Here is a 20,238-nt window from a genome sequence, read left to right on the forward strand (position 1 = left end):
TTTAAAATGTATTAGAATGACAAATTCTAACCAAAGTAAAAAATCTCTTGAATTTTACAAAATTGTTTACCACTGTGTACTCAGAAATATGGAAACCAAATGCAGAAGCAGCTAGCTCCACAGAAAAGCAAACAAAACAGAACCAAAGGAAGAGAGTTCCTGCAAGCCAGCAGACCCTGACTGCAGACTACAGAAAGCATGTCTTTGCAAAAGGCAGCAACTTCTCCAGCTAGGGTTTCCGTAGGGTTCTTTTTAACTAAAAAGGAGGACTGAACCTCACAAGAAACATCTCATTTACAATAAAGCAAACTTTAGGGAAGAAAGTGCCCTGTATTCTGCACTTGCTGTTTGGTTAAAATAGCACAGCACTGTCAAGCCAGCATCTTGGTAGAGTGAGCAGTGATCACAAGCCAGCTACGTAACTAGTCGTGGAAAACAAACAAAATATGAGCGACTTGGTTCAACACAACTGACAAGCTGGACAAGAGAATATAGTACGTTCATCTATTTTTCCTATAGATGAAAGCTAATATTCTATAGTTAAGAAACAGATAAAATGAAAAAATACGCTCTACAAATTTTGGGATGAGTGAATTCTTAATTCAAAATGACAGTTCAACTCAGAAAGTGGTGTCCAAACAGGACGTACTTTACAGCATTAGAGTGACCCGAAGTGCATTGGGAGCACACTGAGGTGTCCCAAGTAACGTTTTCAGTACCTAAAAGGAAGTACTAAAGCAGCACTCTGCTTTTAAATCTAGTACATTTCCTAGGAGACCACCCTGCCGGAAGTAAGCCACCTTGGCATGACAGACCTGCCAGTCACGTCCTGTACAGATCTAGGACGTTTCCTTTCTTACAGTATCTCTTTTAAAGAAAGTGTAATGCGTCTGACGCGTTTTAGTAAGGATCATGGCACCCAAAGCACAGGTCCTCCTTCTAAATATTCTCCCGACTCTACAGGGACAGGTCACTCCCCCGACCGCGGCGGGCGCCTAGGGGCCAGCTAACCTGGTTCCGAATCGCTGCTGTCGGAGGAGCTCGAGTCGCTGCTGCTGCTTGCGGACCCCGAGCTGCTGCTGCTGCTGCTGCTGCTGCTGCTGCTGCTACTGCTACTGCTGCTGTCGCTCAGGCGGGACCCGCTCACCAGCTCCGGGGGCGGCGGGGGCGGCGGCGGGGGCGGCGGAGGCTGCGGTTTCTCCGCTGCAAAACAGGGGAGCGTTACCACCGGTCAGAGGTCACGGGAGGGCACTGAGAAACCGCCACCTACCTTTTGCTGGACGTTTTGTTTGCCGTTTCCTACAATTCAGCTGATTGTTGACGTCCAGCAACCGCCTCTCCAGCTCCAGCTTTTTCTGGGAATGGAGCTCTTCTTTGGACCTGACGACCTTCTTCGCTGTGAGAGGAGCAGCAACAGTGAGCGTGGGGCGGGGCCTGGCGGCGGGTAGGGCGGGGCTGGGGCGGGGCGGGGCCTGGTGGGGCGGGGTGAGGTGGTGAGGGGCGGGGCCTACCATGGGGCTTCAGCGACCTCTTTCGCAGACAGGCGAGGACATACTTCTCCAGCTCTCTGAGTGTTGATGCCTTCAGAGTCTCGAAGTCGATCTCGATCTCGTCTGGGTTGGAGTTTCTCAAGGAAGGCTCCCTTGACTGTATTATATGAACTATGCGTCCAAGCTTCTCCCCAGGAAGTTTGTTTATGTCCAGACTCAGCTGCCTTTTCTCATCATAGTTCATGGGCTTTGCATTGTCTTCATCTTCAGATTTCAAAAGTGGCTTCTTCTTTTTTGGTTGACTGTAACAAAATTAAACATTCGTTTCATCTTAATCAATTAATCTAGGGAGGGGGATGGAACCCAGGGGGTTCGCATAGGCTCAAAATAAACTGCTACCCTTCTAGCAAAATCGATTCCTGTCAAACATACTTGCTCTTGGGCTTTTCCCTTTGTTTCATTTGCTTGGGCTTTTTCTTTGGATTTTCATCTCTGTTGTTAACCTTTTTTCTTTTCAGCGCCCTTTTAGACTTCTCATTCTTTCTCTTTAGCTTACGTAAGGGAACTTGGGACAGAACTTGTAGCTGCTGATGAACCGCATTAAGCTGGGAAAGGAAAAACAAACAAAAACCTTTAAGCATTCATGGATCTAAATCATTAAAGACACTAGAAAGATATGGTACTCCAAAGTCATGCCCAGCCTTTGTGAAATTCATTTCATGTTGTATTTCCTTCAGGATTTTGCTTCATTTTAGAAGTCCAGTGTTTTGTTTGAAAGGTGTTCACAAAACTTCAAACACTATTTCATGCTCAACCTAAAAAACGTATCCTCTAAAACTGGTACAGGAGGCTGGAAACAGCTCAGTAACACAGCACCTGCCTAGCTGTGCGAGGTCCTGCATTTGAATCCAAAATTACAAATAAGTAAATAGCATGGCGATAAAACTAATACAGCCCAAGAACAGTTAACATATCTAGGTGTTGGCTTTCTTTCAAAAGATTTTTTTAAAAATAATTGTGTGTGGGGTCACATATATGCCAGTGCCTATGGAGGCCAGAGGCATTGGATCCCTTTGGAGTTGGAATTACAGGTAGCTGTGAGTAGCCTGACACAGGTGCTGAGAACTGAACTCAGGTCCTCTGGAAGAACAGCCAGGGCTTGGAACTGCCAAGCCATCTCTCCAGTCCCAGTCTTCAGGCATGACCTCAGAAAAAAACTAGTTTTATCACAGAAAGTAGCAAAGGATCTCATTTATAAAAGGTCCCACATTATACCCTAAGATATCAGTAAGAATCACCTGTTCAGACTAGGAATGTAAACAACAGGATTGTAGAGAACCCCAGGCATCATGGTGCATACATGTTCCAGCACTGAGAGGTAGAGGCAGAAGGATCAAAAGCTCATGACAAGCCAGGGTACACAAGATAGTTTCAAAGAGGGGGAGAAAGAGGTATGGCTCTAGAACTGAAGAGCATATAGATATTTGAGTAGGAAATATTTAACATGGCAAATATGCCAAAAACATAACTAAGGCTATAGATAATATGTCACAGCTTTACGTCTACAAGGATTGCATCACTGACTGCAGCTCAGGTACCATCAACACTTGCGTCATATTCGGCCACCTGCTCCTGAAGCTTGGCGAGATGCTGCACTCTTTCATCCTCAGAGTCTTCAGAAGAGTAGTCTCCCGAGGAGGCCTCGCTGCTGCTTTCTCTGCTGAGGGCTTTTGCATTGTTTGTTGAAAGGTGATAGGCATGCATATACTCAACAGGTTCGTCGGGAATCTTGGCAAAATGCATTTCAAAAACATCCTATAATGGAAAAATTAGCCTGTTCACATTTTTTTGGTTTATTTTGAGACAGAGTTTCACCATGTTCAGGCTAGCCTGGAACTCGAAATCCTCCTGCCCACCTCTAGAGTGCTGGGATTGTAGACATGGGCCACCTGGTTTGTTTTTCTCCATTTCTGATTTAGTGCAACAAGAATGTTTTAAAGTACACACACTGGCTGGGCAGTAGTGGCGCATGTCTTTAATCCCAGCACTCAGGAGGCAGAGGCAGGTGGATCTCTGTGAGTTCAAAGCCAGCTGGGCTACAGAGCGAGATCCAGGAAAGGCACAAAGCTACACAGAGAAACCTTGTCTTGACAAAACAAAACAAAACAAAACAAAAAATACACCAAAAAAAGAGTCCATACACTGATGTATCTAGGGCAGACTTCTTTAAGACACCAGAAGACATGTAAGATGACGTTTTTGTCTATGTGTCTGTCTCAGCGAATTCCCTCACTTCTCAGCAGTATCAACTGCTCACATTCTCTAGGGAAACTTTGTTCAAGGGCTGGGTAGTTAAGGTAAGCATGTCATATATATTCTACCTTTCAGAGACTCGAGACTAGGGCCTTTTCTAAAGCAGGATGGGTGCTCAGTTGACACTATAAGGAACCGACTGTCCTCTCTCACTAACCATTCATCTATTTCTTCTGAAAAGTAGGCAACTTCATTAAAAAAAAATGTGCTACTAAAGGTTATAACTCAAAGAATAATCCTCCGCAGTTTAATAAGTCATTTGTAAAGGATTTAGTACTATTGAAGGACAGAGGTATCCTTTGTCTCTGGATGTGGTTCAGAAAATATAGCTTATGCTCAGAGGAAAGCACTCTCCGGGAATGAAGCCTCACCTGAAGTGTTCTAGCCATTGCCACGACTTCGTGATCTGGAGGATTATATTTGTAGCAATTCATGAACATTAACCTGACATCTGCAGCAAATTCATATGCATCCTTATATTCTTGGTTGTCCATTTTCCCCTATTTAAGAAAAAATGAGAAGGATTCACAAACAACTAAAGTCAATTCACATGAAATAATGTAGACATACAGGGAGATGCAGAAAAATAACACAGAGAAAATACTTTCAACTTCCAGATAAGATGGTGAACTAGCAGTTTCCCTCTGTGAGTGTCAGGAGAATAAAAAACTAGATTTCATTCCAAAGAGGGGAAGAACTTTCAAAAACCAAAAACGGAATGATAAGGTGGCTGAACACTGGAGAAACAGATGACCAAAAAGAAGCCAAGGCAAATACAAACTATGGTTCCCTGGGTAGGGAAGAGGATGCAGAAGCCACATCCAGAATTAAGAAAGATGCCAGGCAGTTCTCCCCACAGTTCTCACAAGCCTCAGATCTAACTGTGGCCCTGCTGAGACAGTGACCTTTTAGGCAAGCAGGGTCAGCTGTGGGAGAGAAATCCCTTGGCTCAGAGGTCTAGGTCCCATTAGAGCCTAAATTCAATCTGTCCACAAGTCTAGGAAGCAATCATGGACAACAGGTGGACAGTATACTAAGAGTGCAGCAGCAGGAGACGTGACTTGGCGGTGAAGTATAGAGAATGATAGTGCCTTCTTAGGTCCCTATCAGCTAAAAAATAACTGGAGCTGATACCCTGAGCCTGAGGCCAATGAGTAGATGAACCTGTGGAGCCACCTGTCTGCCATGAGGTCCATGTATCTGATCCAAGAACTCTGCAGCTACAGTGGACAAATCTGGTATCTGCAGCCATATCCCTCTAGCAGGTGACTAATGCTTGTGCATTTTGAAAATAGAGGCAGGCCTGTCTTTGAGGATCTCAGCACTGGTTGCTTTGCCTTCTCTCAGTGCACTTGGAAGAAACTCTTGGATCAGAACACTAACCACCCCATGGACCAGGAACTAGGGAGTTTCCAGAGAGTAGGACAGCGTGCCCAGTCCACAGACTACAGTGTTCACTTTGGCAGTGGAGACCCCTATATACAAAGACAGGAAGACACTTAAGGTGAGGGACACGCTGATGGACAGAACACATGAGTCTGATGTAGATCCACAAAGTCAGCTGACCTGTCCCTGGATACCATTAGCCATCTCCAATTTCCAACAGTCAGGAGAGAAGCCAACACGTCCTGGTTTGCCTCTCACCACCTGCACACGCACGTGTGCGATGAATCTTTTGTGGCAAGTCAGAGGACAGTCTGCCTGCCTGAGTCAGCTTCCCCTCTTCTGGGCGTGTCCCAGGAGTCAAACTCAGGTTACAAGTTTACCTGCTAAGCCCTCTATCCCTATGGCTTTAATTTTTAGGACAAGCCTTCATTTTTAAATTTATTTTCAAACAATTATCTAATTTTGTTACCTTTTAAAAATATGCTACCTCTCCCCTCTCTCTTTCCTATTATGCTCTAGTAGGACTGATCTTACCTGATTAAAAACAACTTGGATGTAACCGTTACTTATTTTCTTGCTATTGAGTATTTTTCCCACTTCTCTCCTTCAGAACACCCTTCCCCTCTTTTACCCCTGCTTTCTTCTTTCTCTACCCTCCCATAGCCTCATTCATTAGCCAGTTTCACACTGAATTACTATTTTTAACTTTAAGCAAACTGTATACTAGCTTTGCCATTTTTTGTTTCCTGCCTATTAATGATATATTAGTGATCTTTAATCAATTTTCACTGTACTTCTATATTTCACATGTTTTCTCCTGTCCTAGTGGTGTGGGGATTAATCGAGCCCTAAAGGGCAACTGTTCTCTAAAAAAAAATTCAACTCGAGAGACATAAAAGAAACAGATGTACAACACAACACACAGAAACACACACTCTCATAAAACCAGCAGAAAGCAAGGTAATGTCTCCAAAAAGTGTGTAACTTTCCTTAGCTGCTGAATTCAAAGACACTGAAGGGAGTCAAACACTGCATAAAGTTTCAAAAGTTTACTAGTGAAATGATCAGTGACCTTGAGGAAGGCACAAGAACAGGAACAAATGAAAGAAGTCAATCACAGACCTGGAGAGGAAGGCCAGCGACTCAGGAAAAAGTGAAAGGGGTGAGGACTCCATGTGATCATCTCAGGAGACAGGAAGTGAAAAGGGTGAGGACTCCATGTGATCATCTCAGGAGACAGGAAGTGAAAAGGTGACTCCATATGATCATCTCAAGAGACAGGAAGTTAAAAAGGTGAGGACTCCATATGATCATCTCAGGAGACAGGAAGTGAAAGGGTGAGGTCTCCATATAATCACCTCAGGAGACAGGAAGTGAAAGGGTGAGGACTCCATGTGATCATCTCAGGAGACAGGAAGTGAAAAGGTGAGGACTCCATGTGATCATCTCAGGAGACAGGAAGTGAAAAGGGTGAGGACTCCATATGATCATCTCAGGAGACAGGAAGTGAAAAGGTGACTCCATATGATCATCTCAAGAGACAGGAAGTGAAAAGGTGAGGACTCCATGTGATCATCTCAGGAGACAGGAAGTGAAAAGGTGACTCCATATGATCATCTCAGGAGACAGGAAGTGAAAAGGGTGAGGACTCCATATGATCATCTCAGGAGACAGGAAGGCCTTGGACAAAGGTCAACATTCTTTTATGGTAAAATCATAGAAGACTAAGAAGAGAGGGATGACACCCAACATTTAAGATACAACAGACCAGCCGGGTGGTAGTGGTGCGCACGCCTTTAATTCCCACACTCTGGAGGCAGAGGCAGGTGAATCTCTGTGAGTTCGAGGCCAGCCTGGTCTACAGAGCAAGATCCAGGACAGGCACCAAAACTACACAGAGAAACCCTATCTTGAAAAAAACAAAACAAACTAACAAGCCTCCCCCCCCAAAGATACACCAGACCTACAACCAGCTTTATACTACATGGGGAACGAATGAATTTCCAATAAAATTAGGAGACAAGGGAACCCACTCTTTTCATTCTTATTCAACATAGTACTTGAATCTTAGCTAGAGCGGCAAGAGCAGAGAAGTAAATGAGATAGGTACAAGTAGGGAAGTGAGGGTCAGATCATCCCTACTTGTAGATGACATGATCCCCTGTACTTAGAAGACCCTCAAGACTCTTTCAGAAACCTCTAGGCCTCATCAACACTGTAAGCAATGCATCAGGACACAAAAGTGACATACAAACCAGTAGCTTTTCTAGCACATCAATAATGAACTCACAGAAAAGAAAATCACGTATGTGTTTTCCTTTATAACCATAAAAAGCATTCTGAAAAAACTACTCCAACAGCTCAATAGATGAAAGCAAGAATGGGTCATTTGTAGTATGTCGTATCAGAAAGCTCTATGAATCAAAGGAAGCCACCAGCAGAGTGAAGACACCCCATGGAATGGAAGAAAACCTTGGCCAATCGCACACTAGGCCGCTGGACATAGGGTTAGTGCTAGAATCTATATAGTCTCCCCACACACATATGCATGCAAAACACAACCTTTAAAACATCTAAAACAAACAGACTAGTGAATTTAATGTACAGTTCTTAAAGCAAGAAAACCAAATGGCCAATAATTATTTGAAAGTGTTCAATGTCCTTATTCATCTGAGAAAGTAAAACTAAAACTGCATGGATCTCCTATCTTATCCCAGTCAGACTGGCTATTATCAAGAAAACAAACAGCACATGCTGGGAAACATACAGGGAAATAGCAACTCTTATACATTGCTGGTAGAAATGTAGATTGGTATAGGTTCTCTGGATGTCAGTATGGAGTGTCTTCAAAAAACAAAAAAGAACATGGCCAGCATGTGAGTAAATCCACAAAGGACTCTACACCAGCATCCCACAGACACTCACACATTCACCATTATTGCTATTCTGTGCATGATAGACAAGATGTGGAACCACCTGAGATGGTCTTCTATGGATGACTGATGAAAATGTGGCACACACATAACGGAATTTTATTTAGCTCTAAAGAGAGATGAAATTGTAGATTTTATAGGGAAATAGAACTGGAGATTATATTAAATAAAATAAGACAGACTCAGAAAGACAAATGTTTTCTCTTCCATGAGGAATCTAGATTTAAATTTGTATTCATTTATGTGCATATGTACAGTTGGAAAGTAGAAAGGAACTAAAGGAACAGGAAGGCAACACTAGAAGGTAATGGAATGTATAGTGTATGAAAGCAAAGAGGAGTTAAAGGGATAAACAGAAGCCATGGAATGGCAAGTAAGAACAAAATATGATATACATATGATGTCTGAAAACATCACAGCCAACATGATGTACATGTGTGTAAACCCAGCTCTTGAGAGGTAGAATCAGGAGGCTCAAGAGTTCAAGGTCCCTCTCAGTTATATAAGTTGGAGGTCAGCCTAGGCTACATGAAACCCTGTTTCAACAAACAAATGAACAAAGAAAAGTGTCACAGGAACCCATTTCTTTATATGCCATCAAGAAAGCAAAAAAAAAAAAAAAAAAAAAAAAAAAAAAGGAAGGAGGGAGCAAGGGAGAGAGGACATTTACTTCTTTTTTTTTTAAACAAATATCAAACACTGTGCTATATTATCCAGTTTTACACTTGGAAAATAATCAACTAATGTTTACAAGTAAAGAAAGTGAAAGAGGCATTCAAGACAAAATGGATGGGAAACGGTGTTTCCAGACTGTCTTGGCTGGGATGTTTTACAGTAAGCAATAAAAGCAATAAAAATATGTTAAAAGCAGTCTGAAGAGTAACAGGGACATGGTTACAGGTTCAGGTAGCTGCATGAAGAGGGTGGGATGTAGAGTAGACATTATAGATAGTGTTAGGATTGAAGGTGTGCACCACCATGCCTGGTTAATTTTCTTTTAATACTTCATTTATGTATATAGCTGTCTTTCCTGTATGTATGTTGGTGTACCATGTGCATGCCTTGTGTCCAAGGAGACCAGAAGAAGGCACTGGGCCTCCCGGAACTACAGTTAAAGACAGCTGTAAACCACTATGTTGTTGCCTGGAACTGAACCCAGGTCCTTTGCAAGAGCAGCAAGTGCTTTTAACCACTGAGGCATCTCTCCATACCCAAGAACATCATTTTTTCTAACCACATCAGTGACAATTGAGAATGATTTCAGAGATGAATTAAAGTTGATATCTTCCTGTTCCTGGAGTCCTCTAACAGCCTTCTGACCAATGTGTACACAGTTCTTGGAGAAAACACCACAAAACCCTAATGTAAGGCTGTGACTCAGGTTTAATGACTTCTTTGAGTCTCTACAGCAGCTTAAGATCCAGGTTTCCCTCACATCCTCCTTACATACAAGTTCATACAAAGGCCCTGTTCTGAATTGTTTTCTTTACCTCCTATCCATTCTACAAGTTACTTTCTTCACTTGAAACACCCTATAACTACAAACTCCTATTTCTCTCAACATGTGACTATTGTTTTGTCTGTCTGTTTTTCCAGACAGGGTTTCTCTGTGTAGCCCTGGCTGTCCCCAAACTCACTCTGTGGACCAGGCTGGCCTCAGACTCACAGAATTCCGCCTATCTCTGCCTCCTGAGTGCTGGGATTAAAGGTGTGCACTACCACCACCACCCGGCCAGATAGTACTCTTTAACTCTGGTCTGAGTTTGCATATGAGAGAGAGTAAAAAGTACTATTTTAAGACATAACTGTTACAAACTTGTGACATGGATCCTCAGACTGAAAAGGGATAATTTCCAGTACAAGATGGACAAACTGGAACCAGCTAGCGAGAGGAAGACACACTATGTGCAAAGGAATGACAAGCTGCTAGACAGCAGATAGATGGTGGAATGTCCTCCAAGTGTTCAGAGAAAATGACTGTCATTATGAATTCTGTATTCAGTTAAAGAATCACTCGTGATTCTTCCAGATATAAATTGAATTTGCTCTCTATAAATCCTTAAAGAATGACTACTGAGTTTGAATGTCAACTAACAACAAATTCAGAGGGGGACAGCAGAATACAAGAAATGAGGGCATACACAAAGTTTAGTAACATGTTAACAAACTTTACTATGTTGATAAAAATGATGAAACAAAACTGTACTTTAGAAGAGAACCAGGGCTGAGGAGACGCTGTGCAAGGCTGAGGACCCTAGTTCGATCCCCACTGGCCTGTAAGATGGATGTAGTTACAGGAAAAATGAAAAGATGATCCACTTCAGGTGCTACAATTCTGGTGATGTAATTTTCTTCACAATTTTCTGGATACTAGATTAGCTTTCTTTGCAATGACGAAACACTTCTACAATCAAGAAAAGAAAAGAAAGCTCTTCCTACTCAGGCAGTATTTTACCTTGATAGTTCCAAGATCCATGGGATTTTTGACAATGTCATAGTAGTTGTGAAGTCCCAAAGCATCAGCATCCACAGGATTATAGAAGGGCCATGCATATGGCAAATGTTTCTTGGCAAGCATTTCTTTAAGAATCTCACTGCAGTACTTTAATTGCTCAGTTACTTTGACTGTTTTTAAAACTCTGTGCTGTTGCTGAGAGTCTGGCATAACATTCTTCAGGACGTTTTCCTTCACCGGCATAGTTGCTGACTTTGTTTCTCCAAGTGTGGGGGGAGACTTGCTACTTGCCTTAACTAGGGACGTGGTAGGGGTGGTTGTGTCTGCTCTTCTCTTCACTCCCTTTGTGACCTGGAGAACAGTTCAACAAGACGTGACCCTTAGGGAGGTGCTGTCCATTGATAAACAACACAATCACTGACACCAAGTTTCTATGAGAGGATTTTCACACACTACCGTCAGTCCACATAACACATCTTAGTAGAGGTTAATTCCCCCCTGTACAGACAAAGAGCTCTGATGTTCTCTTCCCACATCCCGGGAGAACAATCTGGCACAAATCTTAAAGACAAATGAAAGATGGAAAATCAAAGTCATAGTTATACCAATAGTGTCTCTGAGTACATGAAATTAGCCGGGATATACAATTTTACAGTGCAAACTATATAAGTCAGGTATGGTGGCATGACCTACAATGTTGGTAGGCTTGAGGCAGGAAGAAGATCTAGAAAAAGGCCTACTAATACTAAGATTTTTGTCTTAAAACAAAAGTCTATGTATAAATGTAATTGCTACATTAAAAGAAAAACAAAAAAACACCAGTGTAACTATGGATAACTTGTTTTGCCTGTTTTTGAGAGGGCTTTTTTCTATAGTCCAGGCTGCCCTCAAACTTGGACTATAACACGAAACCTAGGTCAAACTAGACAGCTTTTAATAGCAATACTATCAAGATACTAAAATGGTTCAAATTCTACGTAAGAAATCTCTAAGATTTGGTTAATAGTCTGGGTCTTTGTCCTCAACATGCACATAGACAAGTATTTAGCACTCACATCAGGCTCAAAACTGCCTGTAACTCCAGCTTCAGGGAATTTTATGCCCTCTTCTATCCTCCAGGGTAACCCAGACACATGACATACACACACACACACACACACACACACACACACACACACACACACACACACATTTCTCCCTCCCTTCCTCTCTCCCTCTCTCTCTCCCTCCCTTTCTCCCTCCCTCTCTTCCCCCCTCCCCTTTCTCTCTCTCTCTCTCTCTCTCTCTCACACACACACACACACACACACACACACACACACACACACACTTAACTTACTTGAACCACAGTCTGTGAGTCAGAGGTGGGAGGAGCTTCATGCAGCATGTTTAAGGGAGAGAGGGAGATCTCAGGAAATCCAGAAGGAATCTCTTGCCGCTTAAACACATTTTCTGCTGCTTTGGAGGGGATTTGATCCTTAGCAGAGGAAACTGGTGTCTTTTGTTGAGGATCTAGTGAAACGTGAACATAGTCAAACACCTGAGAAGCTCACAACACCATTTCCCACTCTAATCCAGCTGGCAAAGTAAGCCCAGTCCACTGCTGCTAACAAGCTGGGCCTAATTTCCAAAAGACATGGTCCAAGATACTGAAGTCCTGAGAGAGCAAAAATCCTTAAAGCTTATATACATAGTATAATTTTGGAAAAGTTAAATTGAAGCCAGGTGTGGGAAACAGGCCAGACCTTCCAGCTTGCGATATAGACAATGACTTTCTTAACAGGACTCCAGTCACTCAAAAGTGGTAATAGAAATGGACAAATGAGATCATTTCAAACTTAAAAGCTTCTACATACCAAAGGAAATAATTAACAAAGTGAAAAGATAGCTGTTTATCATACAAGAGATTAATATCCAGAGTAGATTTTTAAAAACTAAATAAATAAAATGCCTGGTGCTGGAGAGATGGCACAGCAGGTTGAGAGCACTTGCTCTCATTCATGAAAACCAGAGTTCAGATCCCAGCACTCATAGAACAACCTGGGTGGCCCATGGAGACCTGTAACTCCAACTCCAAGGGATCCAAGGCTCTCCAGGCCTTTGTGTGTACACAGGGACACATACACATATATGCATATAGACATCTTCTAAAAATATTTAAAAAATTTATAACATCTAATATGAATAATTCTATATATGCTTTTCTATTTATATGCCATAAATGGAGAAATGAGCTGAAAAAAGTGAAGACATTTTTCAAGAAAGGTAGTATGAGGCTGGTAAATACAGGAAAAGATATTCAATGTCTAGCCATCAGGAAAACGTAGACCATGAGTTGAAGAGATGGCTCAAGGGTTAAGAGAGCTTGCTGCTCTTGCAGAGGACCTGAGATTGATTGCCAGCACCCACACTGGGTAACTTACAACTGTCTGAAACTCTAGTTCTAGAGGATCTGAGGCCTTCTTGCCTCCATGGCACTGAATTCATGTGTGCACACTGACATGCAGACATAAACATATGCACATAAATAAAATTAGAAAAATGGAAATCACCCATTACATTTTTAAAAGAAAGAGCTAGGCATGGTGGTGCATGCCTATCATCCCAGCTCTTGGCAGGGTTGAGGCAGGCCTATCAGGAGCTCAAGCGCAACCATGGTTAGGTAAGGTCATATATATCCCAGGCTGGCCTGTAATTCCTTATTAAAAAAAAAAAAAAAGAAGAAAAGAAACAAGCACAAAAACAAAGAAAAATTGCTTTGCCATTCTAGGTCATCTGAGTCAGAACGGCTGAGGAAGAAAGGAGCCCTATGCCTGCTAGTTGGAATGTTAATTAGTATGTCTTTCAAAATCCACTTGAAGCTTCCTCAAAAACAAAAACAAAAAACAAAAAAACAACCCAAAAAACTACAACTAGAAGTACCATATTACTGAGCTCTCTCACTTCTCAAGACATCATCGAGTAGGGTAACTGCAGACCTCTGCTTGTCCCTACACTATTCATAATAGCCAAAGAATGGAATCAGTGTAAGTGTTTATCCACAGACTAATGGATAAAGATGATGTGGGAATATGCACAATGGAGCATTATTCAGCTATAAGAAGAATGAAATCATGTCTTGGAGGCTGAGGCAGGAGGATCATGAACTTGAGTAGCCTGGGCAACTTAGTGGATCCTGTCTCAATATGAAAAATAAAAAGGGTTTGGGATATAGTTTTGTGATAAAACACAGACTTAGCCTACACAAAATCTTGGCTTCAAACCTTACTTATGAAAAAAAATTATTAAATGCTTCTTTAAAAACAATATTCAAGGGGCCAGAGAAGTGGCTTAGTGGTGAAGAATCTCCTGCTCTCCCAGAGGACTCAAGTTTGGGTTCCCAGCACCTACATCTTGGCAGCTTACAACTGCCTGTAACTTTAGCTCTAGGAGATCCAACATCCTCTTCTGGCCTCTGCATGCATGAAAGAGACAGGCAGACAGACAGACACATACCTGTAATACCACCCCAATACATAAATAGATCTTAAAAAAAAAAAAAAAAAGACCATTTAAGAGCTGGGCATGATGGTACATGCCTACACTTCCCACATTTGGGAATTGGAAGTGAGAGGATCAGGAGTTCAAGTCCACTCTTCCAGCATATGGAGTGTTGTCAGTTTGAAGCCAGCCTGGGTCACATGACACCCTGCCTCAAAACCAGGAAGGAAGGAAGAAAGGAAAGGAGGGGCAGAGGGAGAAGAAAAAAAGAAAATTTAAAAATATGTAGGAGTTGGAGAGATGGCTTAGTGATTAAAACCACTATATGCTCTCCCAGAGAGTCCAGGCTTGATTCCTAGTTCTATATGGTGGCTCACAACCATCTGGAACTCCAGTTCCATGGGATCTGATGCCCTCTTCTGGCCTCCATGGGCATGGACACATGTGGTGCAGGCAAAACACTCATACACATAAAATAAAATTTTAAAAAACAAATATAATTTTCCCTTGATAGAGATTATAATTTAAATCAGCAAAAAATAGCATCTTGTTTTAACAACAAAATACTGTACTCATGTGTGTGCTATCTCAAAAGGGCTTATTAACCCTCTTATTGGAGACTATGTCTGATACTGTCAGACTTAAGATTAACATCTTTCTGTCTTCTTCTTTTTGTTGTTGTTTTTTTTTGTTTTTCAAGACAGGGTTTCTTTGAGTAACAGCCCTGGCTGTGCTGGAACTCACTGGGTATACTAGGCTGGCCTTGAACTCACAAAGATCCGCCTACCTCTACCTCCCGAGTGTTGGGATTAAAGGCTGCACCACCATGCTCAGTTCAACATCTTTCTTAATAAGACTAATGTAAGAACCTTAATGATCAGTAAGTATCATGCATGACTGATCAAGGAAACCCTCATAAATAGATATAACCCATCTTAAAATCTGTCAAAAAAGAAAAAGTATACATTACCATTTACAAAAATGATGTCTAGTACAGACCCACTATAATCTCCTATATCCCAGTCATTTAACTATAAACTGTATAACATTTACAAACATAAAGGATAAATATTTTCCTATGAAAGATAAGGATATTAGCATGGAATGACTAAGGAATAATAATTACTAATATTATACAATTTGAGTGATACACAAATTAATCAACATTTGATGATGCTCTATCATACCATTTGAATATTTAAGATTAATTTCATGTCTTCACATGAGTAACATGATCAACTCTAAAAATTTTCACTATAGCCAGATATGGGTGAAGGCTGGTAATTCCAGTACTCAGGAGGCAGAGGCAGAAAGACCATATGCTGAAGGCCAGCCTGGACAATTTAGAGAAACCCTGTCTCAAAATATAAATCCCAAATGGAGTGCTGGGCAGTGATGGTGTGTAAGACAAATTGCTAAATGGTCTTATTAATAAAACCCCAAGCCAGATATTGGGGTGAAAAACTGAGAGATCAGAGAAATAGGACAAGCCACAGACAACCTCACCTCACCGACACCTCAGTTTCCAAGAAGACCTACTTCCTGTCTACCCATGCCTATATGCCTTTCTGTTCTGCCATCTCATTTCCTCTCTCAGCCTGGCTACATCACTTCCTCTTCCTGCCCAGCTCTGTCACTTCCTGTCTGTCTGTACAGACCTCCAGACCTTTATGGTTAGTGCTGGGATTAAAGGTATATACCACCACACCTGGCTCTGTTCCCAGTGTGGCCTTGAACTCACAGAGATCCAGACAGATCTCTGCCTCCTGAATGCTAAGATTAAAGGCCTGTGCTACCATTGCCTGACCTCTATGTTTAATATAGTGGCTGGCTTTTTCCTTTGATCCTCAGATAAACTTTATTAGGGTGCACAATATATGGGGGACACAATACATCACCACAGTGGTGATGGGCAGTGGTGGTGCATGATGGTTCAAGGCCAGCCTGGTCTGCTGAGCGAATTCCAGCATGGCCAAGGCTACACACAGAGAAACCTTGTCTCCAAAAACAAAAGAAAAAAGAAAAAAAGGGAAGAGGTATAGGTAGATAGTAAAATATTTTTAATTAGAGGAGAAAGAAAAGGAATCTTAAACCCACATTCTTAGCTACAGTCCTTTTGGCAATATGTGTCCTCTTCCATAATTAAGGTGGAGGAGACCATTTAAATGGACATGCTGTTCCAAAAGAATTGGATATAAAAGGACTTCCACATGTCTATGTCCTTTGAAGGATTTTATTTTTATTTTATGTTTTGTTCCATCACACACACACACACACACACACACACACACACACACACACACGCACACTTTTCACTCTGGGCTTACCTTTTTTTATTCTTTCCTTACCACCCACAGCTTGTTCTTCTTGTGGCATCTGAGATAATTTCTGCATAAATAACTTCTCTAGAGCTTGGGCCATAAGAACAATGTCATCGCCAGGCTAGAAACATGTTGGAGACATGTTAAGTTACACAGGGTAGTTGTGGCACCACATTTCTTTATAGAATGCTTACATAGGACTTATCTCCTCTACTTGGAAAATAGTGGAGCAGAAACAAACTTAAATTCCAGCATCTCTTGCCTTTTAAAAAGGGTCAGAGTGAAATTTCTGAATGCCAAACAAATGCAATCTAACCAACCCAGCAATACAAAAAGTGTTAGCAATTAGAACGTCTCCCCTGGAGCAAAGCTCTTCATGATCTGAGGTGACTTCATGACCGTGTACACTGACTGGATTTGAATTCTGCTCTCCCTGTGGTATTCTTCCAGCATTAGCTCACTGCATGAAGTAAATTTAAAAAGTAGCAGCCAGATATTGAGCACATTTCTACGATAAATACCCTGGAAAAGGGACTCAGCTGTGTCAGGCTCAGTCCTCAGCACTACGAAGACTGTCATGTAGTTTGCTATGTAGGCAATAGGTAGCAGACTTTATCAAGATTAAATTAAATGTGTCACCAGGTTGTCACTCATAATTAAAACATCAAGAGGGCCACAGAAAGCCAGACCATCAATACTGCTTTTCTTTCTTTCTTCTCAAGACAGGGGCTCACACTATACCCACGCTGTCCTTGAACTTACAAAATCCTCCTGCCTCAGCCTCTCAATCACTGGATTATATGTGAGTTACCAGTCTGGCTTTGGTATTTCTTTCTTTCTTTTCTTTTTTCTTTTTTTAAAAGATAGACCATTTCAGCTATTCAGGAAAAATACAGTCAATAGGCTGAAAAAACAAATTCAGCAAATAGACTGAAATATGAAAATTATGAAATCCAATAATAAATAATTTACTTAAAATATGCAAATTGGGGTCTGTGAGGTGGCTCTGAGTTGGTAAAAATACTTGCTGTATGAGCCTAATATCTTCTGAGTCCCACCCCATCACCCATGGTAGAGGGGGAGAGCCAACTCCTGAAAGCTGTTCTCTGACCCCTACACAGGCTCACACACTGATAGAAAAGTAACAAATATTACAAAATAGCATAGCTAATGAAGACATGTCAACTGAGTATTATAAGGGCACACGTCTATAACCCTAGTGCTCTAGAGGCTGAGGCAGGAAGACCTTGAGGCCAGCCCTGGCAGCACATGGAAACCTTGTTTCAAACTGCCCCTCCCATCCAAAACAATACATTCAGTGTTTCTGATCTGGACTGGAATCAGAAGTCATAATACTTATTATACACTCTTGTATACATAACAGCAAAGAATAGGCAGTGTAATAAAAGTTTACATACCTTGTTGTATAAATAACAATTTGAAAACATTGTATTGAAGTCTTCTATGCATTCGGAAGCCTTCACATAATACTTATTTTCCAACCGCTTCTTAATTGTATTTAAATCCATTGGGGTTTTTATGATGGTATAATAGTCCTAGAGGTTTGAAGAAGTTATATTATTAGAAGGAGGCTGGAGGTATAGTTCAGTGGTAGAGAGCTCATATAACATGCAAAAGACCCTGGGTTCCATCCTCAGCACCACAATAAATTAATAATAATAATAAATAAGTAATATAAAACAGACTGGAAATGTAGTTCAGTGTCAGGCATACTTGTTTTAGTATGCTTGAGGCCTTGGGTTCAATATGGTACAATCACACACAACTATTGACTTAACGATTCATTAAGCTCTTAACCTCTAACTAAGGAATGCAAATGATTACCTTTTGTTAGAGGCACAATCTGAAAACCTTTAGTAGTGAAAACCAAAGCTAGTTGTCACAACATTACTTTTCAGAGGAAAGAAAAAGTCTCTACAGGTTGACAAGGGTAGTTCTGATGAGTTGGCTCAGAGGATAAATGTGCTTGCTACTAAGCTTAACCACCTGACTTTGCACCCCAGGACCCACATAGTGGAACGAGAACTGACTCCTGAAAGTTGTCCTTGGTACACACACACACATGCAAGCAGATATGAAAAATTAAAAGATTGGCAAAGGCAAGATTTAAAACATTTTATTTTTGAAAAATGTACAAGGAAGAGAATGATGAGGGACAGTATTTATGGAATCTGACAGGCTCAGAGGAAATTTCCAGTTCCCTGACTATATCACAGATCACTGTTACTATATGATTAAAAACTTCAAGTGAAACCTAAAGCTGAATGTGATGTGTGATAAAAGTAAGACTACTAAGTAGTGTTAAGAAAGCAGCTGGGTGGTGGTGGTACATGCCTTTAAACCCAGCACTTGGGAGGCAGAGGCAGGCAGATTTCTGTGAGTTCGAGGCCAGCCTGGTCTACAGAGCAAGATCCAGGACAGGCACTAAAACTATACAAAGAAACCCTGTCTAAAAAAACAAACAAACAACAACAATAAAAGCCTTCTCAGAGGATTTCTCTTCATCAGAAAGCTGCTATGACATGCTGTGACCAGAGAACCTTGCACAATTCATCATGAACTGTTAAAATAAGAATGTCAATGTCCAGATCATTAACTTTTATTTTGGGAGTAGGGAAGAACACTTAGGACAGACTTCAGGGGTGCTGAATAACCAGGTATCTAATTTTATAATATTAAAGATTACATTAAACAACTTTATGTTTTGGGTGCAATGTGTGCCTGGTGCCTGTAGAGACCAGAAGAGAGCATTGGCTCTCTGACATTCCCATTACATACCCATCAGTTCTCACTAGATCCCTGGAACTGGAGTTACAGACAGTGTATGCCACCATGTGGGTGACAGAAATTGAATTCAGGCCATCTGGAAGAGTAGCCATTGCTCTTAATGGCTGAGCCATCTCTCCAGCCCCAACTAATTTTTTTCTTTATAGTTGTAGAATTTTTCTCTTTTAAATTGACATGTAAAATACATAAAGAGACCAACAATGAAACTAACAGGTTATGGACCAGGGAAATGGTTGAGTTGGTAAAAATGCTAGCTGTGCAAACCAGCTGTGGTGGTGCACATCTGTAATCTCAGTAGTCCTATGGTGAGGTGGGAGGCAGAGCTACACCAGCTAGCCCACCATGCACAGTACAGCAGCCAAAAGTTGGATGATGTTCTCAGACTTGTACATGTGCACCATAGCATGTGAGTGCCCATACTTTCCAATAGAATCTTTAGAATTGAAAATTGCTTCCTCCAAAGCTTACCTCTGGAGGGAAGTTATCAGCCTGGACTTCCCAGCATTCTCTGAGAAGGGCATGAACAGAGTTAGAAGTTCCCACTGTGGAAAATGTCAGAGCTGCTTCTAGGAGAGCATCCTCCGTGCCCCCCCTCCCCCAATTGTATCACTTCCACACAAGACTGTGAAGTTAAGCGGGTGGAGTGGGGCTCTGATACCTGCAGGCACTGGAAGTGAATTTGGCTGCTGCATCTCCTCCTCTATTTCATCAAATACCTATTCCTAAGTGGGGTGCTTTGTGCAAAAACATGGGCTGCATATGAAAACCTTGTTGTATCTTAATATTGAGGTTGCTGCTTTCTGATCCCCTTCTTCCTTGCTTCAGGACTCCTAGAAGGCTCCACTCCTGTCTAGATTCCCACACCTGAGTCTAGGCCAGTGAGCCAGCCCAGCAGGCAAAAGTGCTAATCCTACGGGCCTGACCAACTGAATGCAGTCCCTGGAACCCAGGGTGGAAAGAGAGAACCGACACCTCCAAGTTGTCCTCTGACTCCACATGGATCTTGAACTGCACACACACACACACACACACACACACACACACACTACACA

At 41.7% G+C, this 20,238-nt stretch overlaps 1 protein-coding gene across 2 annotated transcripts in view; it reads right to left on the minus strand.

Annotated features, from left to right (window-relative positions):
• Positions 1-20,238, minus strand: part of Brdt (bromodomain testis associated) — a 57,851-nt gene that overhangs the window by 24,376 nt on the left and 13,237 nt on the right. The window contains exons 2-11 of one of the 2 annotated variants that reach the window (XM_036201594.1): positions 17,797-17,934; positions 16,385-16,499; positions 11,917-12,089; positions 10,578-10,928; positions 4,175-4,303; positions 3,117-3,305; positions 1,923-2,095; positions 1,512-1,792; positions 1,271-1,396; positions 1,012-1,203 (exon numbers count right to left, since the gene is read on the minus strand). In XM_036201594.1, coding sequence (XP_036057487.1) covers positions 1,012-1,203; positions 1,271-1,396; positions 1,512-1,792; positions 1,923-2,095; positions 3,117-3,305; positions 4,175-4,303; positions 10,578-10,928; positions 11,917-12,089; positions 16,385-16,499; positions 17,797-17,934 — 1,867 coding nt within the window. Of the gene's footprint in view, positions 1-1,011; positions 1,204-1,270; positions 1,397-1,511; positions 1,793-1,922; positions 2,096-3,116; positions 3,306-4,174; positions 4,304-10,277; positions 10,929-11,916; positions 12,090-16,384; positions 16,500-17,796; positions 17,935-20,238 lie in introns of those variants that run through there. The other variant, XM_036201596.1, reaches the window with a different exon arrangement.

This window comes from Onychomys torridus, chromosome 10 (genome assembly GCF_903995425.1).
Source record: "Onychomys torridus chromosome 10, mOncTor1.1, whole genome shotgun sequence".
Taxonomy (NCBI): Eukaryota; Metazoa; Chordata; class Mammalia; order Rodentia; family Cricetidae; genus Onychomys; species Onychomys torridus.